Below are 17,993 nucleotides of genomic sequence, written 5' to 3'. Positions count from 1 at the left end.
GAATGCACAGTTGGTCTTCTGTATCTGCGGGTTCCACATCCAGAAAGTTCCAAAAAGTAAAATTTGAATTTTCTGTGTAGGCACCTGTTTGCATAACATTGACACAACATGTACAGCGATTGACACAGCACTGGCGTTGTGTTGAGTATCACACGTCACCAAAGATGATTTAAAGCATGTGGGAAGTGTGCGTGGGTCATATGCAAACACTGCGCCATTTTATAAAAGAGACTTGAGCGTCTGTGGAGTTTGGTTTCCTCGGGGGGTTCTGGAACCAGTCCCCCTTGGATGTTGAGGGACTACTGTAATGTTGCTTTATATTAAATTGGGATGATCAAGTCATATTTTATTTTTTGCCTAAGAAAAGGGTAACATGTCATGTCACTCGGACTATAAAAACAAAGGACATTCTGAAATTAACATGTTATTGTTAAAACTCAAGTGAGTTGTAGAGAAGGATTTTCATGCTGCTGCCAAAGTGTGTTGTTTTAAGTTCCACCAAAGATATCACCTTAGTGTACGTACAAGTGGAGTTCCAGTTTTTTTTTCCTATCCTAATATATGAGGATGTAAGGTTTTCACATTCACATTACAGAAGTCATGCTTCGTTGAAATGTAAGCATATGTGATAGCAGGAATCTCTTCGGTTGTGGTAGGTAACAGAGTATAAGGGTGTCTGGCCTTTCTTGACTTTCTGAGCTGCGTTTTCAGAGAACAGATTTGGTTTTTCCACTTCACTTCCTAGAATTCTTGAATCACGCCCTGGACTTTCAGGGCCCTCTTTCCCATTTCTCCCTCTCACAACCTCTGTTCCAGGTACTCTTGCAGTTCCCATGACGGGCTTTTTCCCGTGTGGGAAGGTCTGTTTTCCCCGCCCTGTGCTCTCACTCAGCCTGGCTGACTGCTCTGCCTGTTTCTGCCCAACCAGCCTTGGGTGTCTTGTGCAGAGCAGTCCCTGCACCCCTGCTGTGTCCGAGCGCTGAGCCCTGGGGGTCCAGCTTGGAACCATGTTTGCTCTCAGTCTTTGAGGAAGTATCCTTATTTCTGAGGAAGGCATTTGTGTTCTCAGTGAATAAAAAATGAAAATCTGACTGTTGACTACCGTTAAACTGTCTTGGCTTTATTTTCCCCGGAGTGAAATCATGTATTAAAATGCTTACGAAAACCTTAAAACCCCCCAATAAGTACTCTTTTCTTCAATCTGTTTTGATTTACACCACTTCGAAAATACATCTACTTTAGGAGCCTAAGTAGCTCCTCCCTTCTTCCTTCAGCACTGTTTGCTTGTGTTCTGGAACGTATGTGAAGAGTGTGTCTTGTGGATGATGGACAACAGTGGTCACCTCCTGGTTCCGTCTTTTCAGAGGAGCTGGTAAAGCAGTATCTCGCCGAACTTCAGAGCCCCGAGGAGATGGCTCGCTGTGGCTTCGCCCTGGCCTTGGGTGCCCTGCCGGCCTTTGTCCTGAAGGGCCGGCTCCGGCAGGTGAGGCTGGCCTGAGCATGGCAGGGTATCGTGTGAGACCCAAGCGGGGTTTGTGGGCGGAAGGAATTCCTGAAAGCCAGCGTGTGTGTGCACAAGAAAGGGGATGGGAGCACCGGGGGCAGCAGGTGGTCTTTGAGAGCCCAGTTAACGTTCTCACCTGAAGGAAACTCAGGATTGCTGACTCCCAGGCTGGTTAGGGAGCTGCGGCCTCCGTGGAAGCACACCTGGCCTTTACTTGCCTGTGGTGCATCATCCAGTGTTTTCTGCGTTAAGAACGAATGTCTCCAGCCTTGTCTGGAAATGCTGGCCTCCCCTGTGGCCGTGGTGAAGGGCGCTGGGTCTCCCACCCCAGGACTCCTCCCTGGGGAGCTGCCCTTTCTCCCCAGCACTGGGCCCTGTGTTTCTGGCATGGCCGGGGGCAGAGGGGTTCTCCCTTGAGCTCCACCGTCCTTGGCCTGTCTCCTTTCAGGGGTGATCTATCAACTCTCCTGACACCCCAACTTGGGTCCTGAGCTCCAGGAGAGTGGGTGGCAGAGTCAGACCCTGGAGACCCAGCTGGCCTCAGCCCACCAAACTCCTATGCTTGCGCTCCCCTCTCCCTTAACTCAGACATCAGTCATGGTCCTGCCAGCCCACCTCCCAGATGTCGCTGCTGCCAAGTGCCTGGCGCACACATGCCCCTCACCTGTATCACCTGCCCCTGCCTGGGACACCTTAGGATCTAAGGCGCTAGACCACCTTACGTACCGAGAGCGGGGACAGACCATCCAAAGCCTGCTCTGGGGCTTATCTGTTTGAAACACGTGGCTTTTAGAACTGAACTGTCCCTGGGAGAAGTAACTGGTGGAGATGTGAGAAGCCAGGTGCTTTGTGTGCACTGTGCTTCAGCTCCAAGCCGGGGGCAGAAGGGGATGCTGGCCGCGAGTGCAGGGTCTTGCCCCTGAGGAGGCGGCAGATCTGCAGAGGCTGCCTGGGTGCCAGGGGGTGGGATGGGGGTGGGAGCCCAGCAGTGGGAAGGGTTGGAGGCAACCCTCTCTCCCCGCACCGTGTGTTCTTTGGGGTGCATGGCCCACCTGGACGGCCACCGGCCGCACTGTGCTGCATTCTGGGAGCAGCAGGGCACCAGGCCAGGTCTCCACTTGCATGAAAAGTACATTCATCTTGAGGCTAACAGTTCTGTTGATGACTTGTAATTGCTTTTCAGGTTCTAGCAGGCTTGAGGGCTGTTACCCACATTTCTCCCGAGGACGTGAGCTTTGCCGAGTCCAGGCGGGATGCTTTGAAGGCAATTTCTAGGTGAGCCCCGCAGGTTTTCCTTCCCAAAGTCGCTGTTCTCTCGGAAGCCAGTGACCGAGCATGAAGGGACGTTCACGGCAGTTTTTGTGAGAAGCCCAGTCTTGGGGGCTGAATCTACTTTGAGGCAAATGTTATTTTTTATTTTCTAGTGTCTTCTCTCTTCAGAGGATTGTTCAAGAACATTTCAACTCATAGAGGATCATTACAGTTTTGTCATAATGAATATTAAACCTGTAGCGTGCTTATCTCTGTGCTTTGGGGACACTGGACCTGCTCAGGGACCGGGGCTGAGCTTTCCACTCGAGACTGCGGCCCCCGGGACGGGGAGTGGCACATGTGGAGGGAACGCTGGCGCTAGTCACACACGCACACGTCGGGAGGGGCCACCCTTTCTCTCCCCACGAGCCCGGGTGGAGCCCCTTCTGCAGGATGGTGGGTAGGAGGGGCCAGCCACAGACACCACCACCCCCATCCACCCCATGCACCCTGAAACTGTAGACACTAGAAATGTGATTTGGAGAAGAGCGTCACTCAGCTTTACATCAGTGCGGGAGGAACTTGGGGATTCTGAGTCTGCCTCCGAGTTATGGGCCTGTTCAGAGGTCATCCTGTCAGGAAAGACACATCAGGCCAAAATGATGAGAGAGACAGGAGAACTTGCATGGGATCCGCAGACGTTAGCTGTGTTTCCCATGTTTTTAATTTCAGGATTTGCCAGACTGTCGGTGTGCAAGCGGAAGGGACTCCAGACGAGGTTGTGTGCAGAGAGGACGTTGCCCAGGTTTACTGCACGTTGCTGGGCTGTCTGAGCGATTACACCACCGACAGCCGCGGGGACGTGGGAGCATGGTGAGGCGGACGCGTTATCCTCACCCCCTGCTCCTCTCAGAATGTCCCGCCGAGGCCAGAGATGGGGCGTTCATGCTGCTGCCCTGGCCCCAGCCTGGACCCTTTATTCCCAGGGCAGCCGGGGTTTCTGTCCCAGTCTCTTGTTTGTGCATCCTCCTCTTTTTTTTTTTAAATATTTATTTATTTATTTTATTTTTTGGCTGTGTTGAGTCTTAGTTGCAGCATGGGGGATCTTTTGTTGCAGTGTGGGCTTCTCTCTAGTTGTGGCTCTCATGCTCAGTACTTGCGGTGTGCGGGCTTAGTTGCCCTGCGGCATGTGGGATCTTAGTTCCTTGACCAGGGATCGAACCTGCGTCCCCTGCATTGGAAGGTGGATTCTTAACCACTGGACCACCAGGGAAGTCCTGTCCTACTCTTCACTGAAAAAAAAAAAAAAATTAACTTCATAAAATACAAACATTGTTGTGTCTCCCTCGTCTAAGCCCCAGTTGTCTGGTCTCCAGTTTTACCTAATAAAGTTCATGCAAAGCCCCCACGCAACTGTTTAAAGCAGGAAGGATCTGAAACCATTTTGGGGAAGAGGAGTAGGGAGCACCTGGGTTCTCTAGGAATCCCATTGTATATCATCATCTTGGCTCCTGCCTGATTGGGAATAAGACTTGAGGTGCACAGATTTCAGTCTTGGAAGGAGCCCTTCAGTTGCTTGTTGACCTGAAGGAGGCCTGTGTCATTGTCAGCCGAGCATGGGGAAGATGCTCACGCCGCTGTGCTCGGATCCCTGCCTGGATTCGCTTGTATTTCCTTTCCAAGGTTTCAAAAGTACTTTTCTGTTTACTAGAAATAAGAGACCAAGTTGCCATTTTGGAGAAGCTGAGAGGTTCTCCTACAGCTTATGTTGGAACCTCTTCTAAGTGTTTTTATTCACATTCTCTCCTTCAAGACCCCCCTGTAAACATGGCTTGTGACGAGGGGTTCACTGTGGGCCGAGCACCGGGTGAGCTGTCGCTGACATTGAGAGGAAGTGGTTTGTTATTACAACGATGCAAAAAGAAGTTAGCTTTAATTTCGTCTTGTATTTTCATTAATAACATTCCTGGTTGGGTTTCTTCCCCCTTCTCTGTGTCTGCTGGCCTTTCCTGCCTCTTCATCCACCAGGAGTGTTCCCTTATCTCACCTGCTGCTTTCCTTTCCTTTTTCTGTCCTGAGATGGCATTTGGGGCATGGCTCCCGTGGGGGCCTGAGGACTGTGCACGTGTCTGCACAGCATATCCAGAACCCCGGGGTCCTCCCAGACAGTGGGAGCATGCGGGTGCTCAAGGGGGGGCCACAGCACCTCCCCGGGCCCATGTCCTCAGGGAGGCCCCAGCACGGCCACCTGAGCCCTTTGTTGCCCTGTCCTCGGTGGGACGAGGCCGTGGCAGCCGTGCCTTTTAGGGTCTGTGCCGGTGAAGATACTCTGACCACAGCCGGGGCTCACGTGTCTGCCCTGGACACTGAGCTACTCTTCCTGGTTCTTTGCATGGCATGTGGCTCTAGAGTGGCTCCTGGACACTGGTAGGGTTCTGCTTCATCCTCCCAGAGGGTGCTGGTGGCCTCGCAGCAGGCAGTGGGCCCACTTTGAGTACAGCGCCGTGGTCTCCGCCTCACCCGATACGGGCGGCCACTCAGGTTCTGCTGTGCTGCCTGTGTGGTGGAGTTGTGGGTGGTGGTCCTCTGTGAACGCGGGGGCCCCTTCTCAGGCCCCTTTAAGGGGAGCCCTTTACTCTCTGACCCTGGTTGGTGTTACAGTTGCCACCGTGGCTGCCCCCAGAGCATGCGGAACATAAAGTGAACAGAGGAGGTCCAGCCGGTGCTGTGCACATGCAGGGGTCCGCTCTGTGAATCTTTAATTCCACAGGTTTATCTGAGCTCTGCAGTGTTGAGTCCTTTTCCAGAGATCCTAATTCTCTGTAGAAAGTCTTCATCTTTTCCATTTGTTTTCCATCTTTCTTTCTTTTTTTATCTTCAGCGTGTTCCTCGTGGTTACTTTAAAGACTGGCCATTTACTCCAATATCCATGTCATCCATGGGTCTATTTCTGTCGTCTTCTCTCTCTCATTATTGTTAACACTTGGTCTTTTTTTTTTTTTTTAACATTCCTTGTAACTTTTAACTAAATCCAGAAATTGTGAGTTCAAAATTGCAGAGATTTGGGGTTGTGTAATTTCCTTGCAGCAAGATTTAAGTTTCCTTTTGTCAGGTCCCCTATTGTGTGGGTGGGTCACCTGCTGTCCTCAGGGCTGGGGTTGGCTGGCCCTTCTCCTGCCCACACCCACAGCTCTGACTGAGGGGCTTCCCAGGGCCCTTCTCCTGCACATGTGCCCCCCCAGCAGCCGGCTTCTGGGGTTTGGGACCCACACCCTGTGCTTGTCCAGTTAGGAGCTGGTGAGGGCCCCAGGGGCGTGTGCTGCAGGCTTTAGCCGCCCCAGTTTCCTCTCGTCGGCCGTTCCCTGTAGTGCTGTGCCCGTGGGCGCTGGGGGTCCAGGGGGGATGCTCTGTCCTCCCTCCGTCTACGCCCTGACCCACCCTGGCACCTCCAGAGGGTCTTGCGTGTTGTGTCCTGAGCAGCAGCTGGCTGGTGGCTGTACCTTGGTGTCTGAGCCTGCCCAGCTCCCTCGGCCCCGGCCTGTGTCCGTCTCATGCCTCCGAGCACCACCGCACCTGCACTTAGTGCTCTGGCTGCTGGGCCCCTCCGGGGCTGGGGCCTCTGTCCGTGCAGACCTGAATAGCGCAGGCTATCTCCCACGTGGTGCGCTCTCCTTGGCGGGAGGGTGGGTGCCCCAGGCATACAGGACCTGCCGGCCCCGGCGGCGGGGGGCAGCGTCTGTGGTCCCCGTTGCCCAGCGTGTCTGACCTGGGTTGAGCGTTCTTTGTCCCAAGTTTGAAATGACACTGTTTCATTCTGAGCAAACACGAGCTGCTCTCCATCCCTCCCTCGAAAAGCCCTCAAGAGTGTTTCTGCGGGAAAACCTTTGTAGAGTGGGTATATTTCGTGTTGAAAGGTTCATGGGAAAGTCAGCGTTGTTTCTGTGTGTGCACTTGTGAGAGAGTTTGCTGGGACCTGGCCGTTAGTCTTCAGGTGTCTTTGTTCAAGGTAATGTGTGAGAGAAATATTTGTGGAGGAAAGGCTGCCGGCGGCCTTTGTCGAGCCTCCTACGTGTTTCTTGCCCTGGGTTGAGGGTGTCTGATCCCGACCACGCAGAGTGGCTGATGGTCACATAGCTCCGGGGGCAGGAAGCCTCACCCCTCCATGTCTCTGCAGGGTCCGCGAGGCCGCCATGACGAGTCTTATGGACCTGACTCTTCTGCTGGCAAAGGACCAGCCAGAGCTGATCGAGGCCCCGGTGTGAGTGTGTTCTCCTGCCGCGTGGAGAGGGTCTGCCCGGGTCCTCCCCCCTGACACCACAGCCCCTGCTCCTGGCTAGGCCTCCCTCAGGGTCCAGGCCTGTTGCAGGACAGCCAGCTTCCTGGCTCAGGACCCCTGTGCCGAGCGCCTGCTGCTGCTGGGGACTGGCCATCCTGCCCCCCATTGGTTCCCTGGACACCGGGCTGCCTCTGGGTACCTTGCTGGCCTGGTATCACCGCGCCCCTTCTGTTGCCGAGACCCCTGAGGAGACCCGGGCGTTGCTTCCTCAGCACCACCGCCCCGACTTCCTCCTCTGGCTGCAGGCCCCCCATCCTCCCGTTTCTTCCGCCTCTTCTCACACACCAGTCAACCGGTAGCCCCATCAGTCTTCACTGCTTCCACTCTAGAACTCCCACTTAGGCTTCTGGGCTGTCAGATCCTGTTCCCACCCGCAGCCAGGGTGGCGCGTGTGCCCACTCTCATGTTCCAGCTGAGTTAACCCTCCGTTCTTGGTTTGTAGCTGCCAGCAGGTCATGTGCTGCTTAGCCCAGCAGGCGAGTGAGAAGATCGACCGGTTCCGGGCGCACGCAGCCCGTGTGTTCCTGGCGCTGCTCCACTGGGACGGCCCCGCCATCCCCCATGTGCCCCACCGGCAGGAGCTGGAGAGGCTTTTCCCCAGGTACTGGTGCTGAGTTCCCGGTGGGGCAGCTCTGTTCCCAGCGGGGCGGCCCCTCTAGCTCGTGCTTCTGTCTTGCAGGTCCGCTGTGGCCTCTGTGAACTGGGGCGCGCCATCGCAGGCCTTCCCTCGCGTGGCCCGGCTCCTGGGGCTGCCTGCTTACCGCTACCACGTGCTGCTGGGGCTGGCCGTGTCTGTGGGCGGCCTGACCGAGTCCACGGTGAGCAGGTGCCTCAGTGGGCCTTCCCGAGAGGGAGCACCGCCTCCTTCCTTCCTTCCATCCTTCCTTCAGGAGCCTCTGCTGGGGCTCAGTGTGCCTGTGGGGCAGGTGGGGGGCGGGCGTTATCCCAATCCACTGGACAGCGAGTGGGGCCTGAGCGCAGCGGCAGGGAAACTGCAGGTGCAGGCGCGTGCAGGTCCTGTGCTCCCGGGCTTTTTCGCCGGCCTCGATTCACCCTCCCTGCACATCAAGCGCCCCGCGGTTCCCCAACCTGTCTCTCCAGGTTCCTGTTCCCTGTTCGTGCATTTTCGTGGTGGTTCGTTGTGTTTTCTCTGTTCTGTTGTGTCGTCTCCCCTGCGTGGGCCCCTCCCTCTCCCTCTCGCCTCTCATTGCTCCCTGGGCCCTGATTTGGTGTTTCCTGAACCGGGGGATTCGTGGTTTTCATCACTTCTGGGAAGTTCTCCACCATCCTCATTCGTGCCCACAGTCCATCCTCTCCGCCTTCACGCTTCTTTTCAAATTACTGCAGTTTCTGCAGTTCTGTGTAGCCTGCTTGTTCCCTCCCACTGTTGCATGTTTTGGTGTTTCGGTAATCGTATCTTCATTACCATTCAGTTTGTTCTGAAATCTGTTTCTCGTGCTTTTCCATCACACGCTCATCTTTGTGACTGCATTTCTCTGTAATAACACGACATCCTCCTACATTCTGTGTCATGTGATCCAGTGTCTGCTGTCAGAGGGAGGCCTGCATCTGCTTTCTTGCTCTGTAGACTCCTCCGTGAGGACCCATCATTTGGGTGTTGGTTGTGCGATGGTGTTAGCTGTTGGCCTGAGGGGAGGTGCCTTTGCTTTTGCTCCCCAGCAGCGGTGGTCGCCCAGATACCGCACCTCTAAGGAGTCCAAATTTAGCAACAGCATGTGAGGGCTTGGGTTGTGCTGTTGTGTCCAGAGCTGCACTTCCGATTCGGGTGTCTGCACTGTGGCCGCGCTCATGCCCGGCTCAGACAGGCTCTGAGGGAACCTGACGCTCTGTAGTGGATGTTTTGAGTCTGTCACCGCGGCCAGCCCTGGGGCAGCGGGTGCCAGGAGTGGGGTGGTCTTGTCCCTCTTACAAGAATGCTGTATTACAGGTCAGGTACTCAACACAGGGCCTCTTTGAGTACATGAAGGGGATTCAGAATGACCCGCAAGCCCTTGAAGACTTCACTGGGACCCTTCTGCAGGTCTTTGAGGACAGCCTTCTGAACGACAGGTGAGTGGTGGGGCTGTTCACAGTGGTTTCTCAGATCCCCAGGGTCTCATTTCCCAGCAGGGCTCTGAGGGGAGGTAGGGTGGGCCCAGGTGAGGAACGTGGGCACAGCCAGGCGAGGGCATGACTGGAGTCACCTCCCGGGCCCCTCGCAGCCTGCACTCTGGGCCGGTTGTGTACGTTGGAAGTAAAGTGACAGGGGCTGTGAGCCAGGAGAGCTCGTGTGGCTCTGGCCTGTGGCGCTCCCTGGTCATGTACACGGACACGTCAGTGCCACTGTTCAGACACGTGGTTCACACACAACCACGACCGTCGAGAAGATGAGATCTCAGCCTGCCAGGATTGGAACGTGACCTGTTTTCTAAATGTTTTTGCTGTAGCTTTTTGTTAACTGCTTTTCCAAGAAGATGGAGTGTAGACCCAAAAGCCCTACCTCAGAATTGGGGATGTTTCCTGCACCTTCTGAGAGGGCTGTTCCTGGACTCCATTCTCAACTGTCCCAGAGCATCTGGGCCCCCGGTTACCACCGCACGGCTGCAGGTCCCCTCATGCAGGCCCTTGTCCTGTCCCTGGGAAGCACAGAGAGCTCTCAGCAAACAGACACTCAGGCCATTGCTCTCTGCTCTTTCCGCGAGTAGCTGTCTGGAGGCGTAGAAGACATCTAACAAAGCACACGTAAAGTGTACAGTCTGAGAAGTTTTGACTCATGTCAGCAACCATAAAAACAATCAAGACACTGAGCACATCTGTCACCCACAGTTGCCTCCTGCCCCTTCTAACCCCACCCCCCCAGGGTCCCCCAGCCCCAAGGCAGCCACTGATCTTTCTGTCACTGTAGCTTAGTTGGCGTTTTCTAGAACGTTACTTAGGTGGGATCATGCAGTGTGTGCCCTTTTAGCGTCTGGCTTCTCGGATGCAGCATGTTTCTTTTAGAGTCACCCTTTTCAGTGCTGAGTTATGTTCTGTTGTGTGGGTACATCACAACTTGTCTGTTTACCTGTGGATAGGCACTGGGGTTGCTTCCAGGTTGAGGCAGCTGCAGGTGAAGCTGTGATGAACGTTCATACACAAGTCTTCATGTGGAATTGTCTTTCCTTTGCTCTTGGGTGAATGCTAAGGTGTAGACTGGCTGGGGTCACAGGGCGGGTGAATATTAAAACTGCCAGACTGTGTTCTGAAGTGGCTGCACTGTTTCCTGCTCACGGCCTCTGAGAGTTCTGGGGGCCCACATCCTCACCATGGCTGGCGTGGTCGGTCCTTTTCATTTTAGCCGATCCAAGGGGGTGTGGTTTCTCGTCGTGGCTGTAATTTGAGTTTCCCTCCTGGCTGAGAGTGCCGGGCACCTTCTCGGGTGCTTGCTGGTTGTCTGCATAGCCTCTTTGGTCAGGTATCTGTTCAGATTTTCGCTCATTTTTAAACTGGGTGCTTCTTTTTTACCTTGCTGCCGGGTTTTGAGATTTTCTTATACGTACTGGACAGGTCCTTTGTGAGACGTGATTTGCAGATGTTTCCTCCCAGCCTCTAGCTTGTCTTCCACACTCTTAACACTCTCTCTGTTAAGAACAAATATTTTACATCTTGATAAACTTGTTTGTACTCTTGTTGTTCTATGGATTGTGTTTTCTGTGTCATATCTAAGAAATTTCTGCCTACTTCAAGGCTACAAAGACTTTCTCTTACGTTTTCTCCTAGAAGTTTCATAGTTTGAGTGTTCCATTCAGACCTCAGGTCCGTTTGGGGTTGGTTTCTGTGTGATGCAAGCTACAGGTCCAGGTCTGTGTCCTGGTTTTGCCTGTGGACGCCCACTGACCTTCCCACAGCGTTGCTTTGGCATCATTGTCAGAAATTGTGGATGTGCAGCCCAGTTTGGGACTTTTCTCTTCCTTGATGTGTTTGCTTGTCTTCATACCAGGATCACACGGTTTTGATCACTTGAGCTTTGCCACAATAATTATTATTTTTTTAAATATTTATTTATTTATTTAGGCTGTGCTGGGTCTTTAGTTGTGGCCCCGTGGGATCTTCGTTGTGGCGTGCGGACTTCTCAGTTGTGGCATGCAAACTCTTAGTTGTGGCATGCATGCGGGATCTAGTTCCCCAACCAGGGATGGAACCCACCCTCCTGTATTGGGAGTGCGGAATCTTACCCACTGGACCACCGGGGAAGTCCCTGCCACAGTTATTTAAATTGAGCAGTATTGGCCCTCCAGCTTCGTCCTTTCTTCCTGTAGCTGTTTGGGCTCTTCTTCCTCCTTTGTGTTTCCATATAAACTTTAGAATTGGCTTGTCATTTTCCGCACACATCCTGCCAGGATTTTGGTTGGGGTTGAGTTGACGGCCGTCCAGGGAGTGCCCTCGTCTCAGCAGCACTGACTTTCCCACGTGCCCAGGTAGGTCCTCCCTTCTGCTGGGTTCTGGCACCTGGCGTCTCACACGTGTCTTCCCTCCCAGGGTGTCTGTGCCGCTGCTAAAGATGCTGGACCAGATGCTAGCCAACGGCTGCTTCGCCATCTTCACCGCCGAGGAGAAGTGAGTGTTCAGAGAATAGCTGGTGAGATCCAGAAATCCGGCTTCTAGGAGATAGCTTTCTAGTATGTTCAGGGTCAGTTTTTATACACAGTGTAAGTGCCACCAAGAAGCATTGGCTGCTCCCACATGGGGGTGGGGGCCCCTGCTGCAGCCCTGCTGTCCAGGCGGGAAACAGAGCAGGTGAAGCGTCCCCTCTGACGGGGGCCTGCAGTCACGGCAGTTACGGACGGCGGGCAGGACGGTGAATGGGGATCGCAGAGGGCTGTGATGGTCACGGTGCTGGAATCTGGTCCAGGTGGAGAGCCCACCTCAGACAGGCCGGGTGGGTGTGGACTCAGGGAGTGGGTCTGAGAGGCCGCTTCCCTCCTCTGCTGTGTTCAGGGCTCCTCATCTGCCGAGCACAGGTACACTGCAGCCGCTTCATCGGCCTCCCTGTTTGAGGCTCTGGTGCCTTGGTGGTGACAGTTGTTGTGTGTCATCTTTCTGTGGGTTCTTCCCCAGTCTGGGGCTGTGTCCTTGCACTGATCAGGGCTTGAGTGAATCCTTGGGGGCCCTCTTCCCTGCAAACCAAAAACTCAGGGTGGCACCAGGTTCTGCCCAGGTACCCTCCATGTCCCCTCCGCAGGCAGGAAGCTGGGCAGTTGCAGGCTCACCTCCTTTGCCTCCCAGGCCACCATCCTTTGCAGCCTGCTGTCTAGTGAGTTTTGTTCACTTTTAGTTCTTCCAGGTGGGAGTGAGGTCTGGTCCCTGTCGTTACGTCTTTGCTGAGATGCTCAAACGCTCTTTTAACTGAATAACATCAAAGCGTTTCCCCTTTAATTTGCCGACGGTACATCACAGCATGTTTCTCCTACCTACTGTCAGAGCAACTTGTGCATTCACGGGATACGCCCCATGGTTGTGGGATGTGATCCTTTTATACATTGTATGACTGTGCTTACTAAATATTCTGTTTCAGATCTTAACCTATTTTCCTGGTTTGAAAATTTCAAAATAAAATGGTAGGAGAAAATAGTACCCCAAGTGTCAGGCTCACCTCCCGCAGCAGGGGGTCATGGGCACTCCAGCTGCTGCTGCTGCTGGAGGGGAGTCTCGGGGTCCAGGAAAGGGGCTGCTGCTGTGCAGGAGACATGGGGTCCGGGGAGCTGGAGGGAGCAGTGGGCCCCCGTGCATGTCGCCGAACACCACCGGTTGCAGATCAGTGTGGGTGTGAGGGGATGAGGCAGCCAAGGGTGACTGTGGGCTTCCTGGACTGGCCACTGGAAGGGGGCAGTTGTTCTCAGACAGGAAGGCTGGATGGAGTCAGCGTGGACCAGAGAGGCCTGGAGGTCCAGTTGGAAGGCTGTCCTAGCAGGTCAGGCTGCTGTAACAGAAATACCACAGCCCAGGCAGTTAAACACCAGAAACTCATTCCTCCCGATGCTGGAGGCTGAATGTCCGAGATCAGCACAGGGACGCAGTCTCGCTGTGTCTTCCCATGGCAGAAAGACCACCTCTTGTGTCTCCTCTTTGCAGGGCACTGATCCCACTGTGGGTTCCGTGTCATGTTCTAATCGCCTCCCAAGGCCCCACCTCCTAACACTCTCGTGTTCCAGATTAGAGCTTCAGTGTAGGAATCTTGGGGACACAAACGTTCAGTTCATAGCAGAGACGTTTGGTTTAAGAGGCTTGTTAGATCTCGTCCAGAGGAGATGGACCTTCCAGGCTGGAACTCGGTGGAATATCCTCAGAAAATGGGTGGTATGTGGTCCCATGAGGCCACCAGGGGGTCAGGTGTAGACAGGTGGCCAGGGGAGGTGTGTAGACAGAAGTGCTGTGACAGAGCTGTAGGGGTGCCCCATCGTTAGGGAGACGGGGAGCAGAGGGGAAGCAGATCTACCAGGAAGAAGGTGAGGCGGAGGGGCAGTCACAGGGGTCGTCGATGATGTGTGCCGAGTGGTCACGTCGGCTGAGGACAGGAGTGACTACGGCCTTCAGCGACCTGGTGGTCACTTGGTCCCTGACAGGCATTTCAGTGAGCTGTGGGGAGAAGCCGGTTGGATCAGGGAGGGGTGGGGCTGGCAGGCGGGCCGGCTGAGAGGACAGCGGTGCCACGTGGATGGCAGGTGGCAGGGGTGCCACGGGGGGGCTGAGTCTCCTTTAGTCTGAGAAGACGGGAGAGTCTCCCTGGGACCACTTCTGGTCAAGGGAGCTGCTGTCACAGGCTGACCCTGAAATGGCCACCACGGGCGGCTGCCTTCTGCCTGCCTAGGGTGGGAGGCCTGTCCTGCGCCCTCATGTGGGAGTCTGGTGAGATAAGGCTCTGCCCCCAGCCGTATCCCAGGTCACCTGGCCAGTGGACGGGAAGAGGGAGCGTGGGGCCACTCAGACTGCTGTGCCTCAGCCCTCGTCGCATGGCCAGAATTGGCCTCTGGGGCTGCAGCTCCGCGGGAGAGGGGCATTTTCATCTCACGGGGACTCACGCTGGTCGTGGCCACCGTGGCGCCATGTTCTCCTCGGCCAAGCAGAGCCGGGGAGGATGCCTCCGGTCCCTCCCTGACCCTCCAAGGACCTGGACCTGGAAGTGAGTGAGTGGGGCCTGGTCACGATTCGGTCGTCCTCTTTTGATCTTGGGTTGAGCCTGGCGCTGACACGGCACACGTTGGCTGGGCTTGCAGCGGGGGCTGAGTTCTGGGTGTTCCTGTTACGTCGAGGCCCCACCAGGGGTCAGCCTGCCCTCCTGTTGAGGGGCCGTGAGGCCGGGGAGGTGCCGCGGGGAAGGTGGTTTGTTGAGTACGCGAGACAGTGGGTGTCTGTCCCTGCTGCACTTGCAAAGGAGCCAGTTACATGCCCTGGTGTTGACGTGCCCTGGTGCATGTCCCCAGGGGCGAGGCTCTCCTCCTCGGGGGTGGCCGCCATCATCAGATGTTCCCTGGAAGCCCACCTCTGGGTCCTGTGCTTTCCTTCCAGCCACCCCTTCTGTGTGAAGCTGCTCACGCTTTGTAAGGAGGAGATCAAGAAGTCCAAAGACGTCCAGAAACTGAGGTCCAGCATCGCGGTGTGAGTTCCAAGTAACTCACTGAGGCGGTAAAGGGAGGGGCCGGCCCAGCAGCCGAGAGCGCGGGGTCGGGGGCGTTCTGATGTCAGAGTGAGAGGCAGGTGGCCCTGGTCACGCCGACCAGTGTTCCTGGTGGAGCAGGTGGGCCCGGCCACAGCCTGCCCACCCTTGGACCAGCCTCCCAGACGGGTCAGGGAGTGTTGTCATAGAAAAAGCCCCGATTCCCCGACACTCTGGAGATCTGGATGCCCCCACTTGCGGGGAGAAAGTGGACGTGAACCCAGGGCTGCCGCCCCAGTGGAAAAGCCCTGAGGCCTGGGGGTCACCATGGGCAGCACCTGGGGGGCCTCCCATCCCACGCAGACTGGCAGGCCCCCCAGTGAAGTGAAGGTGTGGGGTATCCAGGCAGCAGGCGTGGGCGGGGGTCAGCTCACCAGAGTGCGGGGTCCCCACAGGTTCTGTGGGCTGGTGCAGTTCCCCGGAGACGTGAGGAGGAAGGTCCTCCTGCAGCTCTTCCTCCTGCTCTGCCACCCTTTCCCCGTGGTGAGTGTCTGCAGCTCCAGGCCCCACTCGGGGCCGGCATCCTGGCCTGCACATCGGCGCCGGATGGGATGCTTCCTGGTGTTGGCACAAGCGGACCTTGATGGGGGGCGGGTCCTCATCAGGGTGGGCGGGGCATACTGTGCCTGTGGATGCGGCAGCTGCAGTGTGATGGTTGAGCCTGGCCCCTGGGGGCGAAGGGCCTGGGGCCAAATGTGCCCCTGGAGCCCCGGGGAGTGAGCCCAGGCGCCAGGGAAACACCCGACGCTGGCTGGGACCCCTGCCCCCTGGGAAGCTGGCCGGGGGTGCACCCAGGTGCCCTGCCACGGGGTGGGTGGGTGGGGAGTTTCAGCCCATTGGGGTCCTGCAGGCTCTCGCTCAGGGGCTCCTGGAAGGCGCCTACCCCACAGCCCCCACCCCAGGGTTGGGTTTCCCAGGAAGTCTCTTCTTTCCCTTTGGCAGAAGAAATGCTCTTCAGATAACTCAAATGTGACACCTTCTTTAACAGCTAAAGTAACTTTAACTCTCATCTAGCACAGCTGTTTTCAAAGTGGGGTCACTGGACGGCCCTCCCTCCACGATCAGAAATGCAGGTTCTCAGGCCTTGACCTGCCAAACCAGGAGCTCTGGGGTTAGGCCTCGGGATTCTGAGAGCACCTGTTCCATGAAATAAGTCCCCCCCCAGGGACAGCTAGAAAAGAAAGCAGGTGAGAGGACTTCTCTGATAAGGTGCAGGTTTTTAATGAAGCATTTTAGTAAGAATGATGCGCCCCGATAAGGGCCTCTGGGGGACCACAGGGGAACGGGGCGCCCGGGCTGAGCGCATCTCATGGTCACTCATCGGTTGTGGCCACGGTCTCCTGAGCAGCGGTCCAAGGTCAGCTCCTCTTAACTGTCTGCCCGGCGAGCCTTTCCTGTTTTACTTGGACTCTGGGCCCCCGGGAGGTGCCTGGGCCCTCGTCCCTGCTTCCGGGCAGGGTCCCGTCAGCTCTGCTCTCTGTCATGGGCCTTCCCCTCCCACCAACTTGCTCTGTCCCTCCAGATCCGGAAGAGCACAGCCAGCCAGGTGTATGAGATGGTGCTGACCTACGATGTGGTGGCCGCGGACATCCTAGATGAGGTCATGGCTGTGCTCAACTGCACGGCCTGGTGAGCATGGGCCCTTGCCCTCTTCCCGAGAGTGTGGCGGGTGCAGTGCCAAAGTGAGCGGGACGCCCAGAGCCTGTTTGTGGGCTCTCCTAAAACCCTCCAGGGCAAAGAGGGAAGACGGGCTCCAGCCCTCCGCCTCAGCTCTGGGTTTACGAGGAGGCAGTGGTGTCTGTAACCAATGTCTCCTCACCCACGTGTCCATGTTTCTGTAGCACAGGCTCACTCCTTACACCCAAGAGGGGCTGGGCGGCCAGATGAGGGAGGAGGGGGATCTTCCTGGGGTGTTCAGGCTGGAAGATTTTCAAAGTGAAATTATTTTTTCCCAAATACAATTTTCGTAAGTGAAAAGGTGGGTTGTTCTGAGCACTGATTGGTTAGAGGCTGACTTCCTATTTCTCTGTGGTCGCTTTTCTGTTGATCACGTCACGGCTCTGGGTGCCGGTGGGCGCTGGTGCACCTGTTTCTGCGATTTATTGGGGTTGAAGTCACTCGAGAATGGCAGCTCCTGCTCCCTGAACTGTGGTGTCAGAAATGCAGGGGAGTGTGTGGCGTGGCAGGCAGTTTCTCCCTCCTCAGGGACACGCCAGGTGTGTCAGTTGTGGCCCCCAAGGAGCGGAAGGGTGTTGAGTGGCTGCAGCAGGAGCCCCCAGGCCCAGACTCGCTGCAGAGGAGAGCCGTCCACTGGCCTTTGTTCACTCTTGGTGGAAAAAGGCACATGTGAACACATTCAAAAATCAAACAGACGGAGGGAACCAGGAAGAATAAGTTGTCCTCCCTCCCACCCCAGACACCCACTTCCCTCCCAGACAGCCAGGGTCAGCCCTTGCTCCAGGTCGGGTCTCCAGGTTCGTTTCAGGCACAGTTTCCTGCCATCTCTGTTGGCTCCTCAACTCTGAGCCTGGGCGGCAGGTTTGACAGAGGCGTGTTGAATGGGGTGGAGGGGGCTGATGGGGAAGCAGGGGAAGGGGTAGCCTGTGACTATGCGTCCAGCGGGCAACACCGACTGATGACAAACACGGGAGTGATGCTTGTCCCATTCCGGGCACAGTGCACACACACTCACAAACGTGCCTATGCACATCCAGGCGCTCGCACGTGCCCCTACAGGGTGACCACCAGCCCCGTTTTGGACACGGGACCAAAGTTCAGAGGTTATTTAGGCAGCGGCCTGCTCAGGCACCAGTGTTGAGGGTCCCCCAGGACTGGGTTCTGTCACTGGGGTCAGTGCATTCTGCTTACGCGGGAAAGGATGTACATAACCTACTCACATGCACTACCCTCAGAACAGTGACGTTCCTACAAGGGTTGAGCTCCGCACAGACCTCACATTGATGCAGCTTCCGTTCCTGGCCTGACGGCCCAGCTCCCCTGCTCGGACGTGAGCCACTGTGGCCTGAAGGACAGAAAAGGGCCTCTGGTTTTAGGGCTGTGTTAAGGTTTTCTAGGGAGATACTTGGCCTCGAGCAGGAGGGCATTCTGGTGAACATCTTGTGGGCGCCTCAGTGAAAATTCCAGAGCAGAAAACTTGGCCTCAGGAGATGTGGATGGCTCCGCTCTGTGAGCAGCTGGGACGGGACACA

At 55.9% G+C, this 17,993-nt stretch overlaps 1 protein-coding gene across 3 annotated transcripts in view; it reads left to right on the top strand.

The window, feature by feature from the left end:
- Positions 1 to 17,993, top strand: part of TBCD (tubulin folding cofactor D) — a 177,890-nt gene that overhangs the window by 153,573 nt on the left and 6,324 nt on the right. For all 3 annotated transcript variants that reach the window (XM_032616855.1, XM_032616853.1, XM_032616854.1), the window contains 11 exons: positions 1,365 to 1,483; positions 2,688 to 2,779; positions 3,488 to 3,628; positions 6,930 to 7,013; positions 7,534 to 7,692; positions 7,771 to 7,909; positions 9,040 to 9,161; positions 11,610 to 11,687; positions 14,637 to 14,726; positions 15,180 to 15,267; positions 16,307 to 16,413. In XM_032616855.1, coding sequence (XP_032472746.1) covers positions 1,365 to 1,483; positions 2,688 to 2,779; positions 3,488 to 3,628; positions 6,930 to 7,013; positions 7,534 to 7,692; positions 7,771 to 7,909; positions 9,040 to 9,161; positions 11,610 to 11,687; positions 14,637 to 14,726; positions 15,180 to 15,267; positions 16,307 to 16,413 — 1,219 coding nt within the window. The remainder of the gene's footprint in view (positions 1 to 1,364; positions 1,484 to 2,687; positions 2,780 to 3,487; positions 3,629 to 6,929; positions 7,014 to 7,533; positions 7,693 to 7,770; positions 7,910 to 9,039; positions 9,162 to 11,609; positions 11,688 to 14,636; positions 14,727 to 15,179; positions 15,268 to 16,306; positions 16,414 to 17,993) is intronic.

This window comes from Phocoena sinus, chromosome 20, assembly GCF_008692025.1.
Source record: "Phocoena sinus isolate mPhoSin1 chromosome 20, mPhoSin1.pri, whole genome shotgun sequence".
Classification (NCBI taxonomy): Eukaryota; Metazoa; Chordata; class Mammalia; order Artiodactyla; family Phocoenidae; genus Phocoena; species Phocoena sinus.
Note: the sequence above shows the minus strand (reverse complement) of the source record. Positions and strands in the feature narration are given on the sequence as shown.